This window comes from Kwoniella botswanensis, chromosome 1 (genome assembly GCF_036426115.1).
Source record: "Kwoniella botswanensis chromosome 1, complete sequence".
Classification (NCBI taxonomy): Eukaryota; Fungi; Basidiomycota; class Tremellomycetes; order Tremellales; family Cryptococcaceae; genus Kwoniella; species Kwoniella botswanensis.
The window spans coordinates 18,016,245-18,028,913 of record NC_088599.1 but is presented as its reverse complement, the minus strand read 5'-3'; the positions used below and the strand labels follow the sequence as shown (position 1 = coordinate 18,028,913).

Sequence of the window (12,669 nt, the reverse complement as noted above, 5' to 3'; positions counted from 1 at the left end):
GCCCCTAGGTAGTGAACTGTGGTACTCAAACCCGAGCTGTATTTACAAATATTGTCGAATAGTAGCATTATCGATAAGATATCCTATGGATTTATATCGTTGATTCTGTAATACCTCAATGAACAGGAGACTGCAAACTAATACCTCTCTGCACTATGAATATGTTGGCTCCTCGTCGCAGGTCCACTGGATGCAGTGCTACGGGTTTGAAATCCTGCAAGAACACTGATTTCTGTTGCCACGGAGCCTTACGACGGTTCACTATCTTTACGTAATTCCTTGGGATTATGATGACAACAAACAACAACAGCATCCACCACCTCAAACCTGTTCTTGCGGTTTTATGAGCAACGATTCAGAATCAAGACAAGCAGACTTCAGTCCGCCAGCTCGCTAGAGAGCGCAATAACACATATGATCAACAATGTACTGGCCCACAGCGACCACACGACTCGTCACCACCCCTTCACCTCTGGACGATAAACCCATCTTAAGAGTCAAATCAAGTAGGAAAGGTAATTTCTTTGCGAGTATCACCGAGAATGGCCTTGGTGTATGGGATGTCAGAGTGAGTACGAGTCATGGAAACCTTCCAGGAATATTTTACGTACTGAAGTCAATCTATCTCTCACAGCCGACCGTGCTTCAGGCAGCTGTCATAAGGTCACCGGGTAGTATAGAACGATTTGGTGTTAATGTGGATGTATATTGGGCGCACGATGGGAGGGGTATAATCATTTTGGTAAGATCAATCCCATTCACTTGTTCCATAGAGCCAACGCTGATGATAATTCGTATCTTCTTATGCAGACGAACACTTCCCATCTCCTATTCTATCAGCTTCTTCCCACCTCTCGACCCTCGTATGACTCACCAGGTCCGTCCACACCTGGACCAGGTGAAGGCGACGTCGTGATGGGCTGGGATCTGCGCAGTCTCGGTACAGCGTTCATTATGGGTCGATGTGAATTATTGGTCCTTCAACCTCATAACCTCCTCTTGGTGTTACAGCATCCACCCTCAATCTTATCCGTTCCATATCCTATCCCTAGTCAACTACTCTCACCACCCGGTTCGCATTTTCCCCCTCCTCCCCTTGATGGTGACTCTGAAGCTCAGGTAGATTGTAATATATGGGATCTACAGAATGCAAAAGATTGGATGATCCCCTCCGACCTAAGAGGGACCAGGATACCTCTTCCACAGGAAATAACCACATTTCGTACACCTGGATTACCAACCGTATACACACTGTTGAATCAAGATGGCAGATTATACGTCATGTATCAATCTGCTCAACTTGCTCAGATATCAAATTCGGAATCTCAGAAATCACAATTACTAAATGGACCGAAATACCTCGGCGTCAAAATACATCCACCAAACGTATATGCTCCCCAAGATGTGGTCAAACGTACGGAAGCTCTGGGATTCATGGAGAACAATATAACGGATGATACCGTTGATGTGGAGGATTACGCAGAACAGGTAGCGGTGAATCCTAGATTCGGACTGATAGCAGTTGGCCTAGCGAGGTGAGCTCAAGTTGATGATGCAGGCTTCATCATGTAAATTAACTTTGACTGGTATCTGATTTATCATCTGGTCTAGTGGAAAGATCAATATCATCTCGCTTCCACCTTATCCTGCGCAACCTAGATTATCCCATACTCTAGAGTTGAGGATGTCCGCGAACCTACGTAAGTCTTATTGTCATTCAACGTCTTGTTTCCTCAATGTACCGCTGATGTAGGCAGATACACAGATTCTTCACCTGGCGGAGTGACTAGTCTTGCTTGGACAGGTGACGGGTACTGCCTAGCTGCGGGATACGAGAAAGGTTGGGCGGCATGGAGTATGGGTGGAAGACTAGGTGGATGGGGAGTCAAAGATGAACATGGAGTCGACGATGATGATCATGGTCAACGTGCAATAGGAGTAGTCGACGTCGTAAGTCGACGCTGGCGATTTTGTGAAATGTTGGCGGATAATTGCTGAATTAAAGTAGTTTTGGGTACCTGGGAATTTGGAGCTTTTCCTTCTTCGACCAGGACTAAGTCATGGTCCCCAGATAGAGGTCGTATCGTTTGTGAAGAGCGCTACAACCAGTCAACAGTCACCTGTGCGTATTGCTATCTACGCATCGGAAAATCGATCGCTGACCTGAAAAGTAGGACAACACGAGATATGCTTTCCTGCAAATGGACGATAGGGTACTGGTTTATCGAGGTGCCGATCAACCTGATATGAGTGTGATCAATCCCGAATCAGATGTTTGGCAAAGTATCAAGGTCAATTATGCGCCGAACCTTGACATGTTTGCTAAGTTGACCTTATATATGTTTTTTGCAGATCCCTGCCGCCTATATAGCCACCAACTGGCCGCTTCGATATGCCTCTATTTCGTCGGATGGAAAATTGATCGCTGTGGCTGGAAGGAAGGGTCTCACTCATTATTCAGCTTCTTCTGGACGGTGGAAGCTGTTCCCCGATGAAAGACAGGAAAGGGAGTTCACCGTCAGAGGAGGTTTATTATGGTTCCATCATGTTTTGATCGCTGCCGTGGATGTAGAGAAAACTCATCAGGTGAGCCAAATTCGTCTCATCAGCTTATAATGATAAGCTTGATCATTGTGGTGCCGAAGCTGATCATATCGAACATATCGAACGGTAGATACGTCTATATTCTCGGGACTTGGATCTGACCGAAATATTACATACTCAAACTCTACCCTCACCAGTTTTGGTGATGACCCTATTGGACAATTCACTTTTGGTCTACACGGCAGATAACAATCTTTACCATTTCCTAATCCTGCCTACTCAGACTTCAATCAAATTGCATCTGTGTGGAAGTATAAGTTTCAGAGGTATCGTGCAAGTACCAAATAGAGTAAGAGGTATGAGCTGGATGATCCCACTGGCGCAGAAGAGTGAGCACCTACTATCCTATCCATTGCACCCAACTTGGAAAGCTAATGACACGCTCTTGTGATGGTAGATCTGGGGGATCCCGTAGATGATCTGATAGTGGCCACTATCATCTTCTTGGTAGATGGGAAATTGGTCTTACTCAGACCTCGCAGAGTGAGCTATGTCCCCCGCGTGCCGCACGAAATACCACGAGCTGAAGATTCTCCGTATAGGCTAGAACAGATGAAGTACGATACGATATGCAGATCTTGGCCGATCGGATCGAAGTCTACTGGACCCACCTGCACGGAGTAGCCACTTTGGAAAACTCCCTTTGGGGATATGATGGTCAGAATATGCGGATTTGGCTGGATGCTCTCACGATCGAAGCTACCAGGGTTAATAGTACGAGTGACAGTTATGAGGAAGTGGAGGAGAGCGTTAAGTTGAGATTGGATTTTTATCCATTATGTAGGTGGTTCTGATCTTCGACAATCCCTCATCTATTTTCGATCCAGAGGTGCTATTTGGGAGGATCCCAAAACATGCTCTAAACCTGGCGGATATTCGATTATAATGAGAGGATGTGATGCTGACTACCTGTTTCGAAATTCTTCAGCAATTCTAATGGACAAAGCGATAATCATCGGTGTCGATCCAGACTCATCATTACGACTCCCTTGGCCTATATACAAGATATCCACCTCGACACACTTGTTCTTACCTCAATTTCTACGATATCACCTATTCTCTTCTCCTCCAAGCTTGCTGAATGCTCTGATCTTAGCTAGACATTACGACAGCTTGGTTTATTTCGCTCATTCGCTGGAAATACTACTGCACTCGGTACTGGAAGATGAGATCTCCAAACCTGGCATGACGAGTAGTCTAGTTAGTACGACTAGCGTAGGAAACAACAATAATGTCGATAACGAAAAGAACGGTATCAATCGAAGTGGTAATGAAGGGGACAATATCATTTCTTTGGACTCTTTACCACCATCACCTAAACCGCCTTCCTCTCCATCAGGAAGCGTGTCTCTCCTCTCAGCTGTAATTCAGTTTCTGGACCATTTTGATTCTTCCCTTGATGTGGTAGTGGGATGTGCAAGAAAGACGGAAATCGATAGATGGAACTTACTTTTCAACCTTGTTGGATCACCCCGAGACCTATTTGAAATTTGCCTGAAGGAGAACAAACTGAGAACGGCAGCTAGTTATTTGTTGGTACTTCATGGGATGCTCGATGAAGGGATGGAACAGGAGGGAGGGAAGATGGATGTTGAGGTGAGTTATCACTCTGAGAGTAGGCCTGCTCTGATAAAAATTCGGATCTGGACTCGGTACTTGCTTTGAAATATCGGAACAATGATTTCCTGATTATGTGTGGTTTTGGTGTAGGATACGATAAGATTATTGAAACAGGCTATCAAATCAAAAGAATTTCATGTGAGTGTAGAAGAGTTTATTTATGTATGGGGTTTAAGGGAATGGAAGACTGATTAATGATTGATTGGTTCATCCATGATTTAGCTATGCAAAGAACTGCTTCGATTCCTTCATTCGATTGACGAATCTGGCTCATCGTTAATATCGGCTATTAATCAAGTTAGAATTTTACCTACATCATCCGACAACGATGACGATGACGATCAACAAGACCAGTAGCACCACCATGAGAATGAAAATGATAATGATAATACCCCGATGATCAGCCAGGAATCACGAATCGTAAATCCAAATCATCCTACACCAAGTATCACGCTATCTACTTCTCAAGATAATAGTCAACCCCCGATCAGCTCACCTTTTCAATTGAAATCTGAGAGGATGTATAAGACTCCACCTTCTCCTACGGCTCTGGAGAGGTTTGAAGATCACTCTGGAGATGTTTGATCATAAAGATTGACGAAAAAAAAAAAAACACGATTGTAATGACAGGCAGTGTGTATAAGTATATATATGAAAACATGGTATGGATAATTTTAGGACACCATGAGGGGGGGATGTTTGTTGATTTGTATATTACGACATGTCTTGGTCAATGCATATTGATGTTTGTATGAAGTATGAACATGATTGATCGGTGGAATGGAAGTTACTGAGACTGAGTGAACCGAATGCTAAATTGAAATGACAGGGGAACGAAACGCAGTTTTGGTATATTCATGTTACCAAATGGTTTCAGCTTTGAGAGACCATGATACATCAGCGTACGGCTTCTTCTATTTTATCACTATTTCTGGCAGGATGCCACTCACCTTCATTCGTTCCCACGCATTTATCCACCTTGTTTGCGAATACCCTCTTATATACGAACCTCTGATCGTACTCCCTCATCACCTCTGCACTGAGTAACATCCGATCTTTCACCAGCTGAGAGTAGAACTGCGCGAGCTGCGATAAGAGGAAAGTCGTGGACAGATGAAGGAGGGGAACGTAAAGTGGATGAAGAGGGACGAGTAAATGAGTGAGTAAAGGGGAAGTTGGTGGGAATGCGCTATTGTGCAAGGGGGTTTGTATCAGCGCAGATCCGTGGGATGGTTCGAACCGTATTACCAAAAAAGGCGATGATACAACTGATTACGGTAGACTTGGTGTCTATGTCGTTGATATGTACTCACCAGAATAAGGCTAAGCAAAATTCGGGTGGATCCCATACTCTAAGACTTTGGATCTTATCGTTAGATCCAAGGGAAGTTGCTAATCTAGGGGCATCCTTTTGAGGTTTACCGAATGCTGATAACATAGAGTAGCTGCAAGACATACGTGAATTAACATAGTATACATTCATAACTGCATATGGAACTCACAATGAGAATTTCAGGATGAACCATAATGCCTTTCCTGTCATCTTGGCATACTTGTCAAATCCAGCTTTGGAGGCACGACTGGAAGGTGAAGAAGCAAACACGTCTTGATCTTGTTCTGGCTGCGATTTAATTTTAGGTGCTGGAACCGGAGAGGCATGAGGTGAATGGACTGGTTCTGATCCCTGTAGATCACGAATCGGTATATCAGATATCAGTTGCTTGAGTCGGAGAGACGTGTCATAGACATACCGATCGAAGTTGCATATCGTATGTCCTAAATCTCGTGAAGAGGTATGCTGCGTTACCGATAGATAATAGGAGTAGAAGGATGAGTAGTGTATATTTCTGTCCTTCAATCGTTAGCAATCAATCTATTCCGTGGTTCGCAGTACAACTTACCGACCAGCCGCTTATCAGTCCTACACCTTGACTCTTCCCCTCATTCTCCCACCTGTCCCATCGCCCCATGACTCCACTGGGCTCTCTCCCGCTTCTTAAGACACTTTCATACTCGTCTCGATGAGCGAAGAACGGATATACCAATAGATAATGAATGGTATGTATAGTAAGCGAGATAGGATTGGCCAGATGCTCGTCAGGAAGAATATCATATATCGATTGAGGAGAGGCATAAGCGAATTTATCGTATATTGTAGCAGGTATTGAGGTTATTCTGTGTTCACATATTTCGATAAGCTACGTCAATCCGTCTTCGGTGATAGGGAGCTCACCTCTGAAAGATAGGTTGCTTCCTTACAAACCTCTTCTTAATCCTCCCCTGGTCAAGAGAAGGTGTACTAAGTCTTCTATCTTCCTCGGCCCTCTTGGCCGCTCGGGCAGAAGCAGCCATATCGAACGGTATACTTGACGATTTACTGAGACTCTGAGGAGGTGTAGACAACGCATGAGTTGCGTAGAGTAATTTGGGCGTCATAGGTGATGATACATTGTTGTTATTATTGGGTGTTCGATGTCTGATTGGAGTATTTTGAGCTTGGCTGGGAGTGGATAGCTTAGAGGAGGAAGAAGAGGTTGGTATGGGAGCTGGAGCTGGAGATGGAGATTCATTGATCTCTGCTAGGTCCCTCGAGGAATGGGATTTGGATAGTCTAGAGGGGGCGTGAGAGAACGCTGGAAGGGATCGACGAGCGGTACGTGCTAGTGGAGATTGGGACATCTTGTTGAATCTTGCTATCTCTATCCCTCACAAGTAGACGAGGTGCTTGAGATGAAGGGTGTCTCAACGTGGAATGTATAACGTTAGGTTGAGCTGTTGAAGTTTTGAAATGTTGAAATGTGGAAATGTGGAAATGTTGACGCGTACGATGACAGCAAAGCGGAAGTGGAAGTCAAAAGTGGAGGGAGGTCGAGGCCAGCTTAAATGCGTAGAATTATTAGAGCCACTTGCTCATCTGTCAGATGTGAGTGAGTGACCCTCCTGTCATATGCATACTATCTCTGGATCACACCGAGGCATCTCACTCAGAAGAGGCTGTCTGTCTGGACGGGGAGCTTCAAAGCATGGAGTGGTAAGGAAGCAAGTCGAAGTGGTGACTGAGCCATCCGTTTTCACTGCCTCGGCATCACTGTAGAAGCCGTCAGTGTAGGACTGGCATCAGAACTGGCAATGAACTTGTACCCCGTCTCCCGATTGCAGCTACAGAGCAGGTATGAAGTGTTGACAAGGTTTTATACTTACTTGTATGGAGAGCGATTGAGAGGGTCCACCCAGGTCGAATGGTGGGATTGGATTGCTTTGTGCGCTTTGACCGCCACTCGCATCCTCATCTCCAGATCAAACCTCCACTCCACCATCCATGACGAAAACAACACCCAAATACTCGACGTTCATCTTCATCCTTTATCCTACTCATCTTCGCATTCTCCGCCGCTCTGATCCAGTACATACTTCCTCAAATATACAAGCAAATAATGGTGAGCTTATCCGTCACATCGAAGCGGGCTCACTCAGCTCACCACTTTCTTTGTATAGTCCAACTTCCTTCCGGTGCCGGCCAAGCGTGCACTTCCCCTTCCTTCCTTTTCCCAGCATCTGCTGAACTATATATCAAATCATTTCCGGGATGCTCACCCGGAGGCATTCAAGAAAGATGTGGAAGCACTTGTGGCTATGAGGAAAGAATGGGTTGAAGCTGAAGCTGAGGGACACCCGGAGATCGTAAGAGGCTTAATGAGGTATGTACCCACATATCTCCTAGAAGGGGAGGAAGTTAACGAGTATGGGACCAGATATCACGCTCAATTAGCATTCCTATCCACCAAATTCCCCTCCGATATATCACTCCAATTCACCTATCACCTGCCTTTCCCTCCCACATACTCGTTATCACCAGATGCACCGGTTTCTCTAGCATCGATAACGTTCGAAAGGGCTAGTGTGCTATTCAACATAGCGGCATTGTACGCTTCGATGGCTGCTGCTGAGAGGAGAGCGGAAGCGGAGGGAATCAAGAGAGCGTTGGGATACCTTACAGTAAGCTCTGGTATCATGTGCGCTGTGCAGTTCCAGCCTGATCACACTCTTATAGTCTGCAGCGGGGGTACTAGAATATCTAATCAGGAATATCTTACCAACTCTACAATCGGAGCTTTCGTCCCCCCACGCAGCAGGATATGACATGTCGGAGTCTTTCTTAGCGACAATAAAGGAATTTATGCTGGGTGAAGCTCAGGAATGCTATTGGCAACAAGCTGTCTTACGTGAGTCAGCTGGGAATGACTTGAAGAACTCGCAAATAAGCTGATCCTCGTGGCATGAGCAGAAGGCACATACAAGAATGGGTTGATCGGTAAATTATCCATGAAAGTTTCAGAATACTATAAAGCCGCTTTCACATCGATGAACGGCACAGATTATCCGTCTTCATCCTTTTTCCCTGCTGTACGTTTAATCCTAATTTACCTCACAACAACAATCTGCTGATCGAGCGTATGGCGGGTTTGCAGAATTGGATCGCCCATATCACGGTGAAACAGTGCCATTTTGAGGCTGCTGCTCAGTATAGATTGAGTCAAGAAGATCTGGAAAAGAGTAGATATGGTGAAGAAATTGCTAGATTGAGAGTGGCTGAAGGATTGGCTAAGAAGGGCTTAGAGGCTGGTAAGAAAGGTGTAGCGGACTCGGTGATATCAGATTTGAAAGTAAGTATCTCACTGATACCATTTTGAGCCATGCTGACATGTTTGTCACCCCTCCAGAACCTTCAATCGGCTATCAAATCCTCATTAGAGAGGGCAGTACGAGACAACGATCTCGTCTACGTCTGTCCCATCCCCCCTGCCAATCAGCTTCCTCCCATATCAGGGGTTGGGATGGTCAAGGTGTCTATCCCGACTGAAGTGTCTGACCCAATCGCTTGGTTGATGGGTGGTGGAGCTGGTATGCCAGCGTTGTTTAGCGCCTTGGTACCCTACGGTGTACATTTGGCTTTGAGTAAGTATATGCCCAACTCAAGTGGCTTCCCCCAGTGTTACAACGTTAAAATGCTGATCAATCAATGGACAGGTATATATGATGATAGGAAAGATACTTTGGTCAGAGAATTAGACGGAAAACGAGAAGAACTTGACGGCGTAGCTGCGAGGTGAGTCTTGAGCTAGCTGTCTTCCGAGATTTGTAGCTCATATCATCCGATAGCACATTACAATCTCTCAACTTGCCCGGATCGATACAAGCGCTAGAGCGGCCTGTGGGTCTGCCACCATCTTTGCTAAAGAAGGCGGAAGAGGTAGATTCAGCAGGTGGAGTTGATCGGATCAAGAGTTTATTACATGAAGTAGCGAGATTGTCGAAGGCGAATGCTCAGTCCTTGAACGAGGTATGTCACGAACTATGCCACCGTCAAATACATTGTAAATCTTTTCTGACTCATACTATAGGCTATGGATATCCTCGACCAAGAAGCAACTGAGAATGAAACTCTTCTCTCTCGACAACCTGAACTTCAGCAAAGTCGACCACCCTCACATATTGCCAATCAGCCACTGATAGCTACTGCTCAGCAGTATGATGCCACAATCAAACAGGCTTCGGCAAGTGATGGTACTGTCAGGCAAAAGTGGGAAGAGTGGGGCCAGCTGATCGATATCCTTGCTGGCGGAGAAGTAAGCTCTCCCGCGACCTTCGCAGCGATGACAAGCTGACCTCCTATCCAGGACTCGATCAACGATTATGTCCCTTCCACATCTTCATCGCAAAACGGCTATGCATCCCTTCCTCCTTCCGTACGACCTATCCGAGCGTCTTTAGAAGATTTGGACGACCGTATAGCGCACCGAGCCAGATTAGTAAATGAAGCTAGGAACATATCTGCAGCCGATGATATCCGTCCAGCTGTGCTGACTGAAGCCACGAGACTGGCCCATGGTGGAACAGGAGACGTCAAGACGGAATGGTTCGAGGATCTCTTTGGGCGAAGTTTGGAGAAATATGACAGAATCCGAGAAGAGATGGAAGCTGAGGGTAGTAAACAGGATGTGCTATTGGAACAGATCAGGGTGAGCTGGGTATATGGCTTCGAAATCAAATCCTTGCAGCTGACAGTAGTGCCTTGTCTGACAGGGCCAGAACGAATCATTCATATCTGAACGCAAGGAGGATCCGATAGTCAAGGAACGTGAGAGGCGGTTGCAAGATATGGATCTGGCGTACTGGAAATGGAGAGAAATTGTTGATAATGCCGAAGAAGGTATAAAGTTCTATAATTCGTTTGCGGACATGTTGAATCAGTTCAAAGGGACATGTACTCAATTCTCAAATTCTAGGAGAGTTGACATTGGGTAAGTCTGGATCCGCTTTCCATGCCAATTTACTGTCATGATAATCTGATTGATGATAAATAGCCAAATAACGCAACAATTCCACAATGTTTCGTTTGAAGACCATTCTCCATCACATTCTCAGTCGCCCACACCACCTCAGCAATTTGTCCCTCAACCCTCACCACACAAGACCCCTCCTCCACCCAGGACACTTTCCCTAGCGCATCCCTCGTCAGGCCAGTGGCAATCTTCCTCGGATTTCTTACCTCCGCCTCCACCGCCGCCCATTCTTCGATCCGGTGGGATACAAACCCAACCTCGCGCTGCACCTCCTCCACCAGCTGGTTCAACGCCGCGAAGAGTTACAAGAGCTTCTGCTGCCGCTGCGAGTAGGGGTCCGATAGGAGATGCGGAGAAGAACCCTTATAGTCAAGGGACGAGAAGGGGTGGTGGGGGTGTTGTGTAGTTGTGGCATTTAGGTGAATGTATTGCATTTGTCTCATCCGCAGATTGTACTGGTGCATCCTATCGTCGTTCATCAACTGTATTGTAACTTAACACATCATTCGAGTATCCATACAGACAGACACCGATATCTACAGGGCTGTATTCACTCATCGTCAGAAAGCATCAATCGTCTCCACCGTGATCAGACCGCTCAACAGCGTGCAAGCGCTACTGTACTATACTACTCAACGATTTATGCGGCCTATTTCAGTCCGATGCAGTACAGTAAATCGATCAGCATTTGAAAAAGACAATTAAGGACAACACTATGCTAAAGTCAGCTTTGACTCACTGTAGAATCGATATTGGGTACTTGACAGTTCTTCTTGGTGCATGTACCTTGATCGGCGGGACACCAAAGTCTGGCCGGACCACCGAATTTGACTTCGATGGGCTTTTTCAATACGTCGGCAAGGGTAAATTCAGGTATGAGCTTATCAGTAGTATCGGTAGCTTTGACATAACGCTGTTACAGTAAAACAAAGTCCAATAGAGTCGGTGTGTTCTTATAAAGAATCAACTTATTTGCAGTGCATTGTGCTGTATATGGTACGGCGTGTGATTCAGTACCGTACTGAAAAGGTTCACTCACAGTCATATCCCATCTTTTATTACCATGTCTATAATCTGAACCATCATCCATCGGTTCTCAAACTGTATAATGGGACTTGATAGCGAAATCATCTTGAATCTGTTGGATGTTGAACGTATGTACTTTACTATCACCTCCACCTTTATAATCGGCAGAGTTCTCCCAATCTCTATATTCACCAGTTGGAGGTAAGTTGATTTTGACTTTGATGCTGTCTCTTGCTAAAGCTACTTTGGTCACTAGGAGAGATGAGAGTGAAGTAAATGTGATTGAAGATGGTAAAGAGAACATGGTCTTGAAATTATATAGACGTATACTATATTTCGACGACAATGGCAGAGAAGAATCTGATTGAGGTAGAATTATATACGGAGTACAACAATATGAATCTCTTAGAGATATTATGCTGTATAATTTAGTAAGTGCGCAACCACAGTTGGACGATATCGTACCTTCGTCCAGTTTTTATACCTTTCTTCACCTGGACCAGTCATCATCCGACCCGATCATATGCTACAAGAACATTATGAATCGGCGAACAAAGGATACAGTGCAATACCGTTTCCATAGATTAGGAGACCAATAAAGGAGTGCGACCACATGATGATGTATTCCCCTCCAGGAGATTCAGGATCCACCTTTCCAATAGCAACTGTCCATACAGCTGTCTTTCTCCCCTCTTTTCCTTTCGGAGAGACATGTGCATCTCATCAAAGCCTCAGGAAAACAAAAGGATATGTATGGTTATCGGACAGGGGCAACAGCGACTCAAACACAATGGGGCATCATTAATGGATCAATGGATGTATTTTACAGCATGACCTTCCTTTCAGATCAGGTGTCACACTGGATGATTTACTATTTTTGGCGGATTACCTTATAGAGCGCTGATACAGTAATTGACTGCCTGACTGTTACATGCAGCACAGCATGGAGAAGAGTGGCGTCTAAACGCCTCATTTTGTGTACATACGGATCATTGCAGAAATGTGAGTATTTCATTCCACAGCAATACTTTAACGTTTGAAAGGCTGCATGTGCTAGATAAAGTACACAAATCAC

General features: G+C 45.2%; 4 protein-coding genes across 4 annotated transcripts; 2 read left to right on the top strand and 2 right to left on the bottom strand.

Annotated features, from left to right (window-relative positions):
• Positions 1–424: 424 nt before the first annotated feature.
• On the top strand, positions 425–4,809 carry L199_006805 (uncharacterized protein; the record flags this gene model as incomplete). Its single annotated transcript, XM_064892502.1, has 15 exons — positions 425–568; positions 635–742; positions 811–1,535; positions 1,612–1,700; positions 1,766–1,950; positions 2,009–2,122; positions 2,175–2,291; positions 2,353–2,586; positions 2,675–2,933; positions 3,002–3,087; positions 3,147–3,384; positions 3,533–4,200; positions 4,315–4,362; positions 4,447–4,577; positions 4,629–4,809. The coding sequence occupies 15 exons, from the start codon at positions 425–427 to the stop codon at positions 4,807–4,809; spliced, it is 3,327 nt and encodes a 1,108-aa protein (XP_064748574.1).
• Positions 4,810–5,084: 275 nt separating this feature from the next.
• Positions 5,085–6,903, bottom strand: L199_006804 (uncharacterized protein; the record flags this gene model as incomplete). Its single annotated transcript, XM_064892501.1, has 7 exons — positions 5,085–5,101; positions 5,175–5,413; positions 5,538–5,669; positions 5,727–5,908; positions 5,976–6,071; positions 6,126–6,399; positions 6,458–6,903. 7 exons carry the CDS (start codon positions 6,901–6,903, stop codon positions 5,085–5,087), a joined length of 1,386 nt encoding a protein of 461 aa, XP_064748573.1.
• Positions 6,904–7,658: 755 nt separating this feature from the next.
• Positions 7,659–10,974, top strand: L199_006803 (pH-response regulator protein palA/RIM20; the record flags this gene model as incomplete). The annotated part of the gene is made up of 13 exons (XM_064892500.1): positions 7,659–7,661; positions 7,720–7,922; positions 7,977–8,220; positions 8,276–8,447; positions 8,510–8,628; positions 8,694–8,888; positions 8,946–9,180; positions 9,253–9,331; positions 9,385–9,565; positions 9,627–9,851; positions 9,903–10,244; positions 10,309–10,526; positions 10,590–10,974. The coding sequence occupies 13 exons, from the start codon at positions 7,659–7,661 to the stop codon at positions 10,972–10,974; spliced, it is 2,601 nt and encodes an 866-aa protein (XP_064748572.1).
• Positions 10,975–11,208: 234 nt separating this feature from the next.
• On the bottom strand, positions 11,209–11,898 carry L199_006802 (uncharacterized protein; the record flags this gene model as incomplete). Its single annotated transcript, XM_064892499.1, has 4 exons — positions 11,209–11,217; positions 11,308–11,481; positions 11,608–11,635; positions 11,684–11,898. The coding sequence occupies 4 exons, from the start codon at positions 11,896–11,898 to the stop codon at positions 11,209–11,211; spliced, it is 426 nt and encodes a 141-aa protein (XP_064748571.1).
• Between the last annotated feature and the right edge of the window lie 771 nt (positions 11,899–12,669).